This window comes from Tyto alba, unplaced genomic scaffold (genome assembly GCF_018691265.1).
Source record: "Tyto alba isolate M040663 unplaced genomic scaffold, T.alba_DEE_v4.0 Super-Scaffold_28, whole genome shotgun sequence".
NCBI lineage: Eukaryota > Metazoa > Chordata > Aves > Strigiformes > Tytonidae > Tyto > Tyto alba.
In genome coordinates, this window is record NW_024881302.1 from 7,178,496 (window position 1) to 7,197,405 (window position 18,910).

An 18,910-nucleotide genomic window follows, 5' to 3' on the forward strand; every position below is an offset into this window, starting at 1 on the left:
TAAAAACTGAGAAATTTGAAATGAGTAAACCTGATTAAATTGATTAAAAAAAACATTATGTGTGGGAATGAAAACAAAGAAACAAAATAGCTCTAGGAGCTGCTGTGTCAGACAGAAAACACAGACAATAGCATATTACCAGTGTTGGGTGCAAGCCAAAATGTTTGCCCAGACATTTGACGATTTATTTAGCATTAAGGAAAACAGAGACAACTGTCTAGAAGTCCCTCAGTCATGGAAATGGGAGTGCAAATATACAGAAAAGTTGGCCTCTCAGATCTTGCACAGAGAAAAGTTTTTGTTCTTTCCACAGATGAAAAAAAGTACTTATGCTGGTTGCTGCACAAACCAGCAAGTTGGTGCTTCACAGAGGTCTGTTGAGGCTTTTTTTGAGATTCAACAATTAAATGCAGAAGATACAGTCCCTTAAAACATACCTGTCCACATTTAACTATCTGCAGTAGCAATAACAATACCTCACTTGTAGTTGAAGTAGCTGTTTACATCCCCTTTTTAATGATCAGGAAGGAAAAAAACAAATAAAGAGGACTTTCCATTTTAATAATCTTAGAATGGGTGTCTAGGTGACAAGAACCTTGCCTTTAGATGCAACCTGGAGAGCCGCGTTAGAGATGTGCAGATCCGAAGCTAAGTGAAACGTATGCCAGTGTTTCACTGATCTATACACAGCAGCATGTTGAAGAACAGAAAGATAGTATCTTTTATAAGACTAATGAATAGAGGGAAAAAATAGATACATTTTTGGACACAAACTACAGCAGTTGTCTCTCCATAATCCTTACCTATTTCATTTACCTGACAGCGTACTTTTACATAAGTGCTTTTAGTACGCTACTTACAGCCAAGGAGTCTTTTCTGGAATTTGAGCTGCTTCAACATTTTTGGTTTTGCTTACCATCTTATTCTTGTGAAGTTTCTGAATATTACACTATTCATTATAAAGCACAATGGGCCTGCAGGTTATGGAGATAATTATTTTTTTTAGAATTACGAAATAAGTTGTACCTGAATGAGTTGCGATGACATCTAACTGTAATACTTCTGGAGAAAAGCATGTCCAACAATCACATGATACTGAAACCCATTCCAGAAGCTGAATTATATGCTGTTTGTAGAGATAAAGAAAACTATCCAATTGCTGCACTTCAGCTAATGAAGACATTGTTTCCTCTACCTGTTAAACCAGAGACAGGATACTTTATATTAACTGCAACAATGTTTAAAAAAAAAAAAAAAAAAAAAAAAAAAGAAAAAACCTTAAAACCTCACAATTATACTATAAAAACAGAAGGGATACAAGTTTTTCATAGTTTCTACTCAGACAATCAAGATTGATATTTAATGTCTGACTATACTACAGCCATTAACTTTAAGTAAAACTGAAACATTTGTCCTGATTTCAAGATGAAATCATAAGGAACACAGCAACATAACAGAAAAATTAAAGAATTTCTAATCCATGCGAAAACCTATCCAAAAACTAACCACATCATAAAAAAGCTCTTACTAGTTTTAAAGATGTAGTGATTTTTTTCTCCTTAAGAATGCTTTAAAACATTAACATAGAGGGAATTTCTTGCAGTCCCATCTAGCAGGCTATGGCAGCTTTCAGAAACTATTGCTGTTGCAGCTTTGAGAAGACCTGGTATTTCCCCTCTCCCCCTTCCTTCCCACTCCCCCCCCCCCCCAATTTTAATTATGCAAGATGCTCTTTCTTTACAGTAGCTGGGCAGGTTCTTCTTGAAATTTTCAACTACTGTTGCTTAGAAGTACCAAAATTCACTGTTACATTTGAAATACCTTCTTCATATTTACATTTAGACCATTCCATGAGACAAACAAAACATGTACAAATAAAACATGCAAAAAGAACTACTAAATGAATTCCAGTTGTGATCATGCTTGGCAAGGAAACACAGATTTTCTTAATCACTTGTAGCAGATGTATTTCAAACCAACAGAAAGTCTGCTTTTACAGTTCCTGAAAACTCCTACCAGAGGTACAAGACTTCCCTAAGGAGGATATTAAAAGCTTGCTAGAAGCAGCATCTATAGTCTTACTGATTTCAGTGGACAGCAAGAACGAGGAGCAAGAGACTGTTAGAAACCCCAGCGAGAAATAACATGTCATCAGCATAGCCAGTTCTTGCAGGGAAAGATATAGTGCAGTGCTATGACTGACATCATTTGACTGTAAGTGGTTCAGTAGAGCTACAAATTCAAGTCATATTTTCAAGCTGCACACAAGTTAGCTGAAACATGTCTAGGATCTTTAGAATTTTACAAACTAATCACTTGCCAGACAAAGATGTTATTATGGAAGTACCAGATGTGGAGAAAATAAATGAGATTTCTAGGAAAAAAAAAATATTCAGGATTTGCTAAGGACAAAGGTTACTCTTAAAGCAGGTTTGCCTGCCTCAAGCACAATAGATTTCTCCTTTCCAGAGCATTCTGGAGCATTCTGACAGCCAGCCAAAACAACTCAGAATAACTTATATGTAAAATATTAATTTATCTGTAAACTAATTGGAACATTTTACATGACAGAATGTGTAAAGACAGAAACTGTTCCCCATTATTAATCCCATCACAATCTGCAAGATGTTTTTTTCCATTGAACAAGACACAAAATAATACATTATTCACAGGTGATTTAAAATAAACTTTAAGTAGTTTCAAGAGTGCAATTTAAAATAAAAAAAAAGTATGTCAATGGACTGATGCATATCTTCTTACTATGAAGTATCTCACAGTTAAAAAAGAATAAAATAGCAAGGGTAATTTTCTTTCCTGCATTTGAAAGTTAACAAGTCTAATGATACATCATTTTCATGCTAATAATCAATGGGTGCCAAAAGAGAAGCCAGCATAGCACAGGCCACTGGTAATGAAACAAAATCTTATCTTTAGGCCACCAGTTAAATCACTGACAAGCTCAATACATGCTTAACAGACTCTAACAACTGTTATGGCTTCAGTCTATTTGGGCCAGTAAACCATCATCATGACACTGAAGTGCTCAGTTGGTGGTCTTGATTTTTTTCCTCAGTCCTAAGCAACCAGAAACACTGATGAACACAAAGCAAAGGGGCCAGAAATCAAGCAAGACTGAGTGTTCACAATCAGGTCACCTCAGTTGTGGTCTCTGCTGTCTCTGTGATCTTCTGTCCCCTTATAGTAAAGCCCAAATTTAAGTTCTATAATGTAAATTTTTGAATAATTTATGTTTATACTCAAAATCTTTTGATCCTGAATACAGACTTCTTCTCCATACAGCAAATCTATACTTGTAAAACTAGCTGTAATACATTTTAATACATTTGTTCTATATGGTCTTAAGCTATTTTAACAGGAACTTCTTGCCTTCTGCAAGCTGTACAGCTCACTTTGACGTTTTAGAATAGTCAGTAACTGCGGGAAAAAAAAAAAAAAAATTCAAGCCATAGCTGTCCAGCTGAAAGAAAGGCTATTGAGAAAAAGGGTTCTCATCCAAAATACTGTCAACTTTAAAAATAATCTGTGACTGCAGAAACATCTTAAACCTTTAATAAACTTGTGAGATTAACTTTTCTGTATATGAAAATTGGGATTTATCTCCACAAAACTGCTTTTTTTTGTAGGAGTATGAATTTGTAAGGTTTTAAATGGACATTCCTGACTTTATAGACCACTGTAGGGCTAAACAGACAAGACACTGCAAAACATACTAAATCCATCTGTCCAAAGCTTACTTGGACAGATTGTTTGTTTAAAAAAAGAAAAAACAAAGCCAAAACAAACTCCTCAGAAATCCCACCCTTGCACCAGCTCTCCATGAGACAGATCTTTATGCCATACCTCTTTGACCTGCAAAGTCTTTTCAATACTTGTTTCAAGCTTTGTTCTATTTTACTTCTTTCAGAATAGCTTTCTAAGTATATGCCTTCTTGGAGGCAGCCTGACAGCTATGGGGCCATAAATACTGATGCTACACAGGCCTTTGGAATACCATGCCTGGAAGCAAGAGAAAAGGAAGCAGAGTAGCCGTTGCATTTTGAGGTGCACATTCAAAAAAAGACAACTTGGATAGGTCACAATTGTACTACATGAGGGTGACTTTCTGATTTATTTGATATTTAGCTTGGGGAAGAGAGAAATAAGGGGGTGAGATAATGTTTAGCCAAAAAAAGCTCATCTATTATCAGGGTATCTACAAATGTTCTTGATTTTAAAGCATTCCTGCAACATCTAAACTTTTAAGTTCTGGTGGGAAGGTAAAAAGGTCAATTACTGTAAAATCAGTGTGATCTTTATCTAAAGATAAAAAAATTGATTATGAAACTATTACTTTTTAAAGGCTAATAGCGCTCCTGATCTATAGGTAAATAGTTCTTTAATAGTTAGAAAATAAATCTGAGCTTCTTCCTGGCCACTTGTATGCTCCTCTGCATAACCTAACATTAACAATAATCCAGTGATTTACATCCACCTAAAAAGCAAGCATCAACAGTTCAACCAGCACTAACAGCATTCCCAAGGCTTTGCAGAATCCAGCTACAAGCACAACTTTTGAACACATCCTGTTCCAAAACTTTACCTAAACCATGGCCCAGTGATTAATACCCACTCAAGTGTTCTCCTAGGCCAATGGCAGCCCTTGTCCACCTGTGAGCTTCCCATGCTCCAGTAATGTACTTCAAGGCATCTATTCTGAAACATGATCTAAACACACTTTAAAAGAAAGTAAAAATAAATCTAGTTGTAACTATAACCTACAGACCCACACTGGGTGGTTTTGGCCACAAAATAAAACTGAAGTCTAGGGCACTTCTCAAAACCAGCACATATTCCAACTCTATGGGCCTTCAACCAAAGTTATGAAGAAACTTAATTGTCCAGGATCTGTTGTCCCAAATTGTAAACCCAACTTCAACCTTAATTCTGGTATTAATCATATACAGTATGTACAGTGGGAGATGTACAGCCTTAGACTAGCCACGAGTCATTGCTCCCCACTGATACAGCCCACAGGCAGTGAACAAGCCTTACCCAAGTAATATCTTTTCCTATTACGCCAGCCAAACTCAGATAGTAACCAGATTTCTGCAAACCACACTTATGTAGGAGCTAATATATGCCTTAGAAACATCACTGTACATGCTAGTCTTACAGTGTTTGCAAGATTTAACAGTATGTTCAGCTGTTGTGGCACCACTGTTGCCCTAGACTTTAACCTCAACTTCAGTCCCACCCTAACCCTAGCACTACGCTGTCTTCCAGTTCCATAAAAGATGTAACCTATAAGACCCTAGTCTTTGTTGCTGCTAATCAGAGTTATAGCCCCGTGGCTTTGCAGGATTAAAGAGAGATCTTCAAACTATTGTCTGGAAATAGATATAGCACCTAGCAACTATGAACTGTGATCTGGCAAAGCAGAAATACCAGTATTTTGTCCGACAAATTATAACATTCATAGATCTTCTAGCCTTCACAGTGACTTCTAAACATTAACTAACCACCAAAACAGTGCCATAGGAATAGATCTTTGCAGAACAGTTTTGTGACTAAACACAGAATCCAAGTATCCCCTCATGCTTCTTTCATTCTAACACAGTGAAACAGATGAATTGGAAGTTATACGTATATCTAAATGTTTAACTATTGTATTTCTACATAATTTTTGAAACAGATTGCTATACACACACACACATGTGAAAAATAAGTAACCTCCGAACAAAACTAGTAGTATTGTAAAAGTTCTTAGCTCCTACAAATAAGAGTTTAATGATTTATTCTTCTGGAGGAGTTGCCTTTATCTATTTTAAAGTGACTAAACACAAAGTAATTTCAGCTATGGAAAAAGATGAGGAGACAGAGGGTACAGTCAAGATCATGCAACACCAAGTCATTTTAAACTCTACCAATCTTTGTGGATGAGCTCTTAGTTAAGGATTTTTGTGGTTTAAACCTAACAGAAAAATAATTATGGCTATGTTTAGACAAGGTGTCTTAATAGTAAAAATCAGAAACACAACAAAATAGTAAACCAGCTCATAGTTTACCTTTTCTTTAAGATGCTCAGAACATGGTATTGCCATTATTGTCACCAAAACTTTCATTAGCTGCAAGTTAATTTCTTTGCAGTCTTCTTGGCATGCTTCAATCAATGCTTGTACACAGTAAAGCAACTGCTCCATATAAAAGACCTGGTTTTTAATAAAAGCATAGATTTATTATGTTTTGTTATAAAATATAACATTCTCTTTAAGGGAGAGATACAGGAAATGACAATAATATCTGAGCACTGTATAATCCCCTAAATTGGTGACATATTGATAATTTCATGTTAGTTCTTTTGATTACCTACATTCTACATTTTATAGACTCCAACATAATCTTCCCCCCATACCATTTGTTCATATTTACCTTGTCCTGTTAACAAAATAAATGACTCTGCTCTTACTCACACAATTGCTCCACTGTGAATAAAAACATCAAAGCATTCTGGAATGCTTACTGACGGTACTTTCTCATTCTGAAGTGCAATTTGTTAATTAATAACATATTTGTTATAACTCTTTCAAATATTACTCCATGTTTGACTATTTTGAATGGAACAATAATGGTTAAATACATAAACCAAGAAAACCTGAGCGTCTGCTTTTATCTCAGCCAATTTATCTCATTTGATGCAATATAATGCATGTTATCTTGATTCAACTGATACCAGCTGAAGTCAATATTGTTGTCAGTTAGTTTGCAATAACTTCTATGATAAAGTGCATCAGATATTCCATGACGCTGTCAGATTACATTCAAAGAACAGAAGGGGCCATTGTTACAAATTTACTTCCAAAAAAATAAATCAAGTCTAGGAATAGGTTAGCTATAAATGTTATTAATCTCATGGACATGGTCAATCCTTAGCTAAACAGTGTCTATGAAGCATTCACTGTTAAAATACAGATTGTTTTCCAAGACCAAAGGCTAGAACAATTCCACCAAATGCTTCAGCCGCAGAAGAATGTGTCTACTCTATCTAATGCCAAATGGAAGTGGTAAGCTTAAGACCTCATAGCAATTTTGCAGATATACTTCAGGGAACTGTTATTTGAACAGTCAGGTTATAGTGCTTCCAGTTATATGAGTTCCTAATCAACACAGGCTTCATAGAGACTAAGGTTAATTCCTGCATCACTGTACATACTCCATTAGGGAAGAAACCTAATGAGGGAAGAGCTTCAAACGTATATTTTACATTGGCTTAAAAAGACAATTACACTAGATTCAATCTACATGCATGAATAACTTTTAAAGGGAAGCCTGCATCTGACATGAAATCGGTTTTCTGAAGGCACAGCACTGGCCCTTTTTTGGTCATCTTAAGAGCAGAGGCCTAACAAACTTTTGGTGGAATGAAAGCTGGGATTTCATTTGTGGGGGAAATTGTAGGGATTCTTCTTGTGCATCTCTAACAGATTTATTTCCATATCTGAACAATCGAAGGGGAAAAAAAATATCCTGGAAGTTAAAAAACTTCATTCCATGTTGAAGAGAATCTCTCATCTCCTTAAATAGAAATCGATGAATATTCTTCAAATGCTAAAATGAAAACGGTCTTGAGGCTCAGCCATTAGTTAAGGGTACACTTGGGAGCAAACTTCTAATTTATACAGGTCTTCCTCCTAGATTCTCACTTAAAGAGAAGTAGTCAGGCCCAGCAGTTTACAAAGCATGCTCCTAAATGTACACGTAAGAGTACTGGTACCTTCCTTTTAAAATGGAGAATAATGATAATAAAAAACAAAAATTAGAAGATGATATTAAGAAGGAATCTTTCTTAGGAAACCTGACATGCCAATTACAATGGACTGTGAAAAGTTTTTGGTCATTTTCACTGATGAAGATCAAAATAGATGATTTTTTTGGATTATGAACACAAAGCATTTCAAAACATGGGTTAAATTCTGCCTCTGGATCAGCCAAGGTAGTCCTCTATTAGTACAAGTATATACCAAACAGCTTCTCTTCCTGTCATACCTTTTCTTTTTCCTCCCACTATCTGAAGCCTTTTACAGCAGTTGTCAAACTTGAACCCACATCTGCTGAGAAGATGGACTACTAACAAGTTTTTGGAAATAGCAGATTTGACCAGGAGACCACAACATGGCCCAGGGAGGACAAGGAAGCTCCTGTTTTGTCTCAGACACATGTCCACAACTATATCCTGAGACAGGGTGGGGTAGGTGTGCAAGGGAGGCATAGGAATGTGAGCATTTAGGGAGAACAAGGGGAAAAATAAGTTGAGAGAACCAATGGTCCAAAACTTTGGTCTGTTGTGTATTTTCCAGTCTGCCTTACCTCTTCAGTTTGTTGACAAACTCCAGCTTGTGACAGTGTGTTGCCAAGATCAGTCAAATGAGGCTGTAAGATTTCTTTTGGGCTACCTCGAATCACTGCAGTTAGAACCATTATACAAGATGGCTTAGGTGTCTTCCCAAAGGCTGGTGTGATTAATCTCAATGACACTTTAGGGCTGACAAATACTCCAATCAATTCTGCTGCTTTCACACACTGAAAAAAGAACAGGAATAACTCAAGGATTTTCCTGAAAACACAAAGACCATTCAATATATCACAGGCATTTTCTTTTTATGATTCCAGCTGTTATTTTAAATGCTTCAGCAGTTGCCTTGTAGGCCTTTTCCACTCACTCGGTAATGATTATATGCATGAAGAAATTTTCTTGACATATGTTCAGTAAGCACATAATAAGGCATGCAGGCAATCTTCTCGGCATCAGACAAACTTCCATGAGAAAGTAATGCACAGAAATGAAGTATACAACTTCCAGTGTAATAAAGTCTCCAGTTTAGAATAACCAGATGTTGCAATTTAGTGGTTTAGCATTTTGTCCTCCAAATGCTGTTGAGGCATGCTCTTACTGTACCCATCACCCGTCTATTAAAAGCAACATTAATAAAACCCTGAAAGAGGAATTTTTTTGTTATTGTATGATATTTTGACACTGACATTACAGATCAGGTTTAGTGTGGAAGCACTGCCATGGGGGAACCGTCCACTGCTTTCAATCTCTCACTTCTTTAACTGAAAAGGCTTAAATTACTATGTATTCCCCATGATACTCATGCCCTCTGATTCCATCTCTGCCTTGCAGACATATCAGTACGTTGTATTCCACATGAAGTATCATCACATCAGAACTTACTCCCTGACTGATGCCCAATATTTACAATCAGGTGCATGAATAGAGATACAGTAAACTACTGCACCATCACCTGTGCAACAGGAAGATTTCTTCCTAGCCCATTTATTTAAATAGTTGACTCATTTCCCCTAACATGAAAGTGTATTTCCCTCTCTATATAATTTTTAGTCTAGTGATTTAGCCATGGATTTTTAATTGCACCTAATTAATACTTAAATCATTCTAGTTTTTTAGTCTCAATGGAAGCACGTAGCCATGAATTCTATAGTTTCAATCTGCACTATATATAGCTGTTTCTTTTCACAAAGGTGAAGACTCAAACCAGTTCTAACATACTCTATATAAATATGTATATGTGATCCCTGTCCTCCTCCATATTTGACTTAGAGAAAAAGACTCTCAGTGCTCTGAAAACTGGAAAAGGACAATACAATTAAACAGTTCAAAAACATTAATTGATACATTTATATGGATCAATTTATCTACTCAACAGGGGGAAAAGAAAAAAAAAGAAAAAGATAAAAGAAGAAAAAAAGGATGAGAGACCATCTGGTCTTTTACTCTTACACATTTCATTTGGTATTATTAGGCTGAAGAAAGACATGTACATTTTCCAAGTTGGTTGCTGCTCTGAAATGGGTTCTACAGTGACAAATGATAGTGGAGATAATCGCAGCACCCTGGGAAGCAGCATCACTAAGGAGATAAAAGGCATTCACAAACAAAAGTTGCCGAATCTTAAATTTTAGCACAACAAAGTGTAAAATTCAATACAGAAACCATCTCCTAATTGGGAATAAATCTCTTGGAAGCACCTGCAAGAAGACTAGTGGTGGAATTCTAAGAAAGAGACAAGTATGGTCAAAAAAAGGCAAGGGAAAACTATATGCTGCTTGAACACATATTTCTGAATTTATATTTATAGCAACAAGCATTAGATAGGAAATTTGACAAGGACAGCAGGGCTATGTGGGCTTATTCTTCTAATTATTTAAGTTTTCTTATGTATTTTATACAAGCACTAAAGAACTTGAAAAGCTGCATGCCCACAGTGGCATATCTCTTACTTCAACCCTGGGACATTGACTTCCTAAGGCCTGTATACCCCTTTCTGAAGCAACAAGATGACTTCTGACAGTCTTCCAGGTTTACTTCTCTCTACTATTGATTAGTGTGTGACCGGCTGAGTTTATAAGCTCAATCTCACTGTAAGGCAATACGGTTAAAGGTCAGATGCTGGTTCTGAAAGGGGATGTGGAAGCGGTAGAATAGCTAGAAGGGTATAACAGAGTAAGAATTGGGGGAGGGGGAGGAACAATTCAGGAAAACTTAAGGGAGGGAGACAGTTAGTACTAAGAAAGCCTAAAAGACAACAAAAAATTGCAGGGGAAAAAAAAAAGGATAATTTCAGAAATTGATTTCACAGTCTATATGGCTCAACTGATAGCAGGAACCTAAAGAAAAGCCTGATTTAGGGAATCAGCTTCTCTGATATTGGTTGGACTACTTGCGTTCAGTAAGCAGGATGTATTCTTCCAATTTCCCAAAGCAATAAAATCTGTAGCTTTAAAGTAAGTTACATGGATTTTTTTTTTTGTCATACATATGTTCTCTTCCTTGTGTAGAAATATGGACAGAAGATTTTATCTTAAAAATGTAAAAATATTTGTATCACCTGTCCATCCATCCTTTGCTAAATTTATCTAATGTGTTCAACTACATGTGTTTTATTGATTTATTGTTGATCAAATTGTTGAGAGGATCAACTGTTAGAAGAAATGATACTAATTATTTCTTGCAAAAAACATGTAAAAAAAAAAAAGCGCACCATTTTACAAGCATTAGGTCAAGTATTCAAACACTGAATATGGGTATCACATGGAATAAACATATCTCAATATTTGGTTGGACTTATGGCTGGATTATGCAGCAGAGAGAGAGAATTAAAATTAACCTGAAAGGGCATGACCTGCACATTTATTTAAATTTAATTTGTTGCCCTAAGGCTTTTTTACTTTAAGCCACTGCTTATGATTTTTTGTGAGATCACTAGCAATGCTTCATGGGGTTGGCACATAAACTGAACAGTATTTAAATAACTTTACTATTGGTCTTCATACCATTAATACAAGGATACATTTATTTTGACATAGTTCACCTTTTTTAGCATCCATAAAAACCTGAGCCTGATCCTTCAGTCATCGGCAAATTCCAGTGACCTAACGCAAGGTCAACCCTCAGCAGACGGACTCGGGACTATAAAGGATAGGGTCTTTATTCAGTGTACAATAGATGCTTTAACAGATTAAACTTACATTTTTAACAACATCACTTTCTTCATCCAAGCACGCTTGGTACAAAGTTCTAAGCAGTAGCTCCATGTGTTGCGTGATGTGATCCTCTGCATGTAGCAATAATGTATACAGGAGCTGGGATGCTTTTATTCTTGTGCTTTCAACCCAGTCTGTTATATCGTGACAGAGACCTGGAAGAATTTTGGAGAGGTTTCTTGACACAAGTTCCCGACAACCTAGTCCTGGTCGAGCCACTAGAAGACAACAAACAAACAAACACAAAAGAGAATGAAATATCAAAGGAAAAGCCAAAGCACATTAATCCTCAGAAAAGTTTAAAGGCTCCAAGGTAAGAGCCATTCAAAGAGCATCCAAGGTAAGACTCGCACAAACCCAGGAGAAAAATATTTCAAATGCTTCTAAGGAATTTATGTGTGCAAGTTGTACTTCTTTAATGTATATAGCAGAATTTAATCTCCACATAGCTCTCTGAAAATTGATGTATTTATTACTGGATGGTGATTTAGACTATGTGTTTTGAAATCTTTACAGAAGGGGAAGAGAAAGAGAACTTAAATGAGTATGGGACATTACCCACTTTGGAAAACACAGCTTAATAATTTCCTTTTCATTTTTATAGCAACACAAATCCCATTAAAAAAAAATAAACTGAAACACACAGAGATGAAACAGAAGAAAGACTTTTTCATTCAAACATGGTACTACTGAGTTAAATGTGATTTGGTGGGGGAAAAGAAAGGTAGAAGTCACAAATAGTACAGGGGACATCAACTGCAGTAAAATAGACAATGTCAATTGTGCCCTCTAAAGAAAAAGGTTGAAAGTGTATCTAGCAAATTAAAAGCAGAAGGGGTACAAGTGCTGTGTAATAGATCAGGCCAACCAAACTGATAGTATTTTAAAAATCACAGCTATTACACGATCTCTTTTCTAAGGCCTTTTCAGGAAAAGCAACTCACCAATGTGACTCTTCAATCTCTGTCTGATTTTTATATTAAATAACACATTTGAAAATGGTATGAAAGATTACACAGAAGTTGGGAGGGGAATTTTTTTTTTTTTGATTGAATTTCATTTGTAAAGACTCTGCGGAAAGTAGGGTTTTGTAGTTATCTTTTGCTTTTAAACAAAACTGCAAAGTATTGCAAATACATATTTCTTACCACAATAAAGGATGCAGACTTCTAGAGAACTAATAAATTTAGCTTCCCCAGCAGATGCTTACTGTCCTGTCTTGGTAATCATCAAATTTACCTCTTATCTCATTTGTAAGTCACTGAGACTCAGAGAAGCAACTTGATCAGTATCACAAGCAACTCTCAAACCTCTACTTCTGTACTTTACACATAAAGCTATGACAGCACTTTACAAAGAAAGCAATAAACATTTTTAGTGACTTTTTCTACAGCTGAATTTTTTTCCCTGTACACTCTACATGCTTATACAAACAAAACCTGAAAAGCTGTTCTCTTGAGAGCCACCATGTTTTAATTGCCACTTACAATGCTCACATACTGTTTTAAGAAGGAAACATTATTCATGATGAGGTGTCAAAAAACATTGAATGTGCAAGTGCATTTTTCATTTCTGGTATAGCGTTCTCCTGTAAATGCTCAGAAAGGAAATGACTGAGTTGTCTCAGGATATTTTCCCACATTGACCCATGCAGCTACAAAAGCTAAAAGGAAAACAGAGTAAAGTAAATGGTCTGAAGAATACAAAAGGCTTATAGAAATGCCTATGAAATTCCTAGATTAGGGAAAAAAAAAAAAAAAATCAAGCATCAGGACATGAATTGCTGCTTCTTTTGTCAATGTAGGATAACATTTTGGATTAAGAAAACTGACAACGAATAGCAAAAGGTCAAATAAAGAAATCAACTTGAGACAGCAAATACAGACTGGCATCCTATTCGACCTGAGGCTGAAGTTTGTTTAAAGAATTTGGACCATCCTTTATCAGCAGTTCCCTCATTTCAGATGTTCAAATGCAGGCATTTATCCCTGTAGCTACTCCTGTCAAAGACTTCCCTGCTATAAACTGTCTGCACCTGTATCCTAAGGCAAAGACTGCTGTTGCTCAATGGAAAGCTATTCAGTTGGGTTGGTTGGATGACACCAGGTATGAGGTCTAACTCTGTTCTTCCTCTGACCTGCAATATCTGTCATCGTGAGATCAAAGCACAGTGGGGCTCATATGTCAGGTCCATTAGCTTGACAGTTGGACAAAGATAGTTAAGCAAAATGTACTATAAACTCACAGTTGTAAGAAGATATTCTAGTACATTAAATAAGTCAGAAAAAAATGGCAACAAAGTGTTAAAATACATCATTATCATATTAAAAAAAAAAAAGTTTGTGGAAGGGAAACAAAGGGGAAGGACACATAATAACTCATGCATATAGTCTGTGGTAGGACACCACAAATTATTCCTTGAAACTAAGCTATACTAGTGCCTCTGATACAGTTTACTATCTGTAAGATTAAGTAGCCAATCATCTTTTCCTCTCAATTTTGTTCTCTTTTGTCACATAAAGCCTGACTGTTAATAAGACATACAATTTGGAAGTAAAGATAAGCAGCAGGAAATTATGTCTTAAAGTCACCATTAACTTGGGACTCAAGTCCAAAATTATCAGGTCATTTATTTAAAATATTCTTTAGTTACATATATATACACATATACATGTATGTGTACATATGTCACATTCAAGCCTCAACTGCATCATTCTACCAAGCAAGATGCATGAAAATTCAATTAAATGCAGGGCTGGAATGTTGCCCAAATTTGTGAAGCATATTTATTGTGGTAAGAAGATTATTTCAGAAAGTACATATAATTTAATTATGAATTGATAGATGTCCCTTTCTAAAAAAAAAAGACAAAAACCCCCAAACAGTACACACACATACAAAACACAACACACACGTAGAGAAAACTGAACAAGATAACAATATTAGCAATATAAATGGTAACAACTCTTGCAAGGACTAGCATGTGAAGCCTTTTATGACCTTCACTATATGATGGTCTCTGCAAAATAAGTGACTGGAGCTTAGACACCCAAATTTGTCAGCTTGTGTATGTTAAAAAATTCTCTGACTGCCAAAGAAAGAAATGCATTTTTACCATCAGTAGTGGAAGCAATAGCATTCTTTATCATTTACAAACCCCTGCGGTAATATTATATATAAAATAAGGAAGAAAAAAAAAATGTAAAGGATAACAGACCAACTTGCCTGTCTTCAAAGCTAAACAGTTCTGTCAAACCAGTCACCATTATGAACTGCTTCCCCTTTCATTCAAGCATTACTGAGTAAAACAACTTTAAAGGCAAAAAAAAAAAAAAAAAAAAAAAAAAGTGTAATTTCAAAGAAGAAAGACTCCGGAACCCCCTGTCATGGAAAAGATTTTGCTGCTGGGTATTCTGTGATGTGACTGTCATGTAGGCACAAGTCAAGCATGAACCTGTTCTTTCACACAAAAAGAGATTTTGTTCTGTTAAACATGAGTACAGAAATCAACAAATGACACATTCAAACTCTCTCTCTCACCAACACCCATATGTATATTTTTAAACATTAACTTTATGAACCTGAGACAGGAAACAAGCTTCAAGCTACTGCAAATATAACATTTTAAAGCTACTTATAAATCACAGAGTACTAAAAAGTAATCTACTTGGGCTGCATATCTTTTTTTGTGTATAATATAAGAAGTTATTGTTTCTGTTCCCACGTTCTTCACATACACTGGCAGATTTTATTTAGCATCCCAGTGTCTCACAAAGAACTCTGAAATCATTTCACTGCAAATTTTTCTTCCATGCCAATTCTGTGGATCACTAATGCTCTGTCTAGTTTTCATTATCTAAGGACTCGGCTCACAGGTTCTTCTTTCATCCTGCCTTCCTTTCCGGTCATCTCCGTGCCTCTTCTCTACCCAGCTGCTGGCTAATGTAGAACTTACTGCTGCTTCTGCACGACTGCTTTACCTATTTTTCAGCACATGCATTTTCATTTACTCTTTCTCCATAATGCATTTGGGGATTAATGGGAAAACTTAATGTAGTTACTGAACAAACATTTTTTTTTTAAATTTAAATTTAACATAAAGAATTTTATATACCTGTATGCTACATGTCATATTTTTATATATATATATATATATATATATGTATGTATACACACACACCACTCCCATATATACACCTATATATTACATCTTGTAATGAATATTACACATCCTGGTCTGCTGTCATTACTGCACTGCAGCTCTCATGGATTATTCAGGAAGCAAAACCCACTTTCAGTGCAACACTTACCTCCTTTGGGATAATGAGATGGTGAAACACTAAAATCCATCTTATCCTTCAGATCTTCTTCATTCTCTTTCTCCCACTGCAAGCCTATCTTTTCCCAGTAAGTCCAAGCCACTTTCCTAGACATAAAGTAAGAGTATTATACCATCATGCCGCTAAAACAGTTTAAAATAAAACTTCCAGAAACTCTGACTTCTTAAATTCAGCTGGAAGGATAGGAAGCATTCCTGCCATTCAACCTAGGCACATTAAGTTAAGAGTTTATGCTGCTTCTGTACTCCGTGGACAGAGGTCACCTCTTACAAAGGATAATTCTGTCTTTGTCTACCTCTCTGTCTTCATGTCTCTCACACTTACTTAAATGTAGCATAAAAAGACCATATAACAAATGTTAGTGAAGATAATACTATCATTTTGGGTTTAAGAAAAAAAAATGTCTTTTTTTTTTTCACCGAGCAATACATCTGTGAACACAGAAACACTTCCATGTAGAACAACTATTTAGGGGTGAAAAATAGGAAAAAAAAAAAAAATGTTCTGCTTACATATTTTCAGGAATTTCATCAGTAAAGCTGCCAAGTAACAAGGGGATCAACTTGTGAAAATATGAGTATCTATCTCGTAGGTGCAACAACCATTCTCCAATTACAGTTGTTACAGCATGCCGAACCTACATGGATTCAAAAAGAGTATTTTCAATATGTCAGAAAAATTGAAACATAGTATTTGCTTTGGGTACAGTGTATCAATAGTCTCAGAATAAACTACAAGAACCCAGGATTCCCTCACTTATAGTAAGCATCTTAAGTAACAAGCAAGGTATCATGCTCCCTCTTGTGTTCCCACTCTGGCTTAGTTAGACTATTTGCTGCACAAAAGCACATCTCCAAGAGGAAAACAAGACACAGACCTAACTCAGAAAACTCTAAATTATCATCATTAATATCTCTCCAAGAATGTAAGAAATGGACATTTCTCTGGAATTTGAAGCTTTCCAAGTATATTTCCAGAAGACAATTTTATCTGTTCATTATACAGGAAGTCTAAGTTAAATAATGTGAATACACCTACTCAAAAATTAAAATATTCTAGTTGTAAGTTGCACATTTTGCCTCAATTGCATCTTATGAAGGGACTAATGCAATAAGTGTTTGTTAAGCGTCTGAAAGGGCCATAGAATCAAGTACCAGAGACATTTGACAGAATACTTTAAGACAGAATTGAAGGCACTCGTTAAAATAAAAAGGTGCCTACAAACTTCAACAGCCTGCAGAATTAGACAGCAGTGGAATAGGTTACCAACCATGGTTATGGACAGCTTACAATTGACAAAGCCTGTATGTGACATATCTCAACTGAATGAATGAAAGCTGAAGATCTGGGGAAGGTGGGGGTACGAAAACACCAAAAAACCCACCCAACCTGAAACAGATTAAAAAAAAAAAAAACAAACAAACAAAAAAAAAAACAAAAAAAACAAAAAAAAAAAAAAAAAAAACAAAAAAACCACAACAAAAAAACAACAAAAAAAAAAAACCAAAAACCCACCAGAATAAAAAGAAAATAAGAAAGACACACCTTGGGAATTTCATCAAATAATCTCTGGGCCAGATGAGACAGAACGTCATCCACAGACTTTCCATTTCCAAACTGTATCACTGTTCCAGTAGCCTGAATTACATCAACACGAACTCTGTAGTGCTGGTGTGAAATTGTTTGCATTAAGGGTTTTATCAGAGATTCTGATTGCATATGGAAGTGCTCTGTTAGGACAGAGAGACAGAAACTTCATACATGTCTTGATGTGGTTGACAGATCTTGAGCAACGTGACTTCTGTAACACTATGCACAGCAGCCTGATTCATGTTGCTGCATTTATGTAAATATGCAGATTTAACTTTAATAGAGCTAGATGCAAGCCCACATGCACTCCCCATGCCCCCTCCTCCCCCTATTACCCCCATGTTGTAACCACTCAGTGTCCATCCCTGGCATGGTTCTTCTCCAGCAGATCCTCCAAGGCCTGCAAAGCCCACCTGTGAGGGTGTGGGCAACTTCTCATCTCTCTCCCTCTCCTGGTTTCACCCACTGGTCGCTACCTCAGCCCCTGTCCCCCCAGGAGTCTGCAGGCTCACATCACCCCCGGCTCCCCCCTCTGCCCACTCCTAGGCCCCACCTGGCATGGCCTGGGCGCAGGCCACGGCACACCTGCAACTTTCACGCCTGACCTCGGCATAGTGGTCGAGGAGGGTGGCCTGGAGGATGCGGGTAACGTCGGTGAGGTAGGGAGCCACGGAGGCCCCGCAGCGCTGGAGCAGGAGGCTGAGGAGCTGGACGAGGCCGAGGCGCAGCTCCTCGCTGGGCTCAAAGCCCTGCGGCGGGCAGAGGCGCTGGGTCAGGGCCGGCAGCAGGACGGGCAGAGCCTCGCCGGGCCGGTCGCCGTGGCTGAGCCCGTGGCAAAGGAGCTGGAGGGCGAGCTCCCGGCACCGCTCCGCCGTGTCCCCCGTCAGGCAGCGCGCCAGCGGCCGCACCAGCTGCGCCCCAAAAACCTCCTGCAGCACAGCGCCCGAGAGCGGCCGCTCCTGCACCTCGGCTCGGATGGCCTCCAGCGCCCGCAGCCGCGCCGCCCGGCCGCAGCCCGGCTCCTGCAGACGGCTGAGGGACCGACTCACGGCCTGCGCCGCCTCGGCCGCCGCCATGCTCCGCCGTCGCCACGGAAGGGCGGCCGCGTTGCTAAGGACGCGCGAGGCTTTTGCGACGGCGGGCGGGCGCTTTACGGCGAGGTGGGGGTGTGCCCGCGCCGGGCCGGCCCCACGCGGGGCGGGCGGTGTCGTGGCGGGGGTGGGCCGGGCCCGGCCTCGCCGTGTCCGCGCCGCGCTGAGGGCATGTCCCGGGCCCCACGGCAGAGACCCGAGATGGCAGGGCGGTAGTTCCAGCAGGTACAATAGCTACCTGCCGGAGAGGGACCCGGTATTCGTATCACACGGGGAGAAAAGAGATGCGAAACTGAGAGAGCCCCACGGGCGGGCGGAGATGATGGG

At 37.8% G+C, this 18,910-nt stretch overlaps 1 protein-coding gene across 1 annotated transcript in view; it reads right to left on the minus strand.

Moving 5' to 3' along the window:
- The window catches only part of DNAAF5 (dynein axonemal assembly factor 5), a 30,025-nt gene extending 11,441 nt beyond the window's left edge, over nt 1–18,584 (minus strand). Inside the window, exons 1-8 of the mRNA XM_032983793.2 lie at nt 18,046–18,584; nt 17,448–17,632; nt 16,415–16,539; nt 15,873–15,988; nt 11,548–11,780; nt 8,365–8,577; nt 6,066–6,209; nt 1,027–1,195 (exon numbers count right to left, since the gene is read on the minus strand). Of these exons, the coding sequence (XP_032839684.2) occupies nt 1,027–1,195; nt 6,066–6,209; nt 8,365–8,577; nt 11,548–11,780; nt 15,873–15,988; nt 16,415–16,539; nt 17,448–17,632; nt 18,046–18,568 (1,708 nt within the window). The 5' untranslated portion in view covers nt 18,569–18,584. The remainder of the gene's footprint in view (nt 1–1,026; nt 1,196–6,065; nt 6,210–8,364; nt 8,578–11,547; nt 11,781–15,872; nt 15,989–16,414; nt 16,540–17,447; nt 17,633–18,045) is intronic.
- Nucleotides 18,585–18,910: the final 326 nt, after the last annotated feature.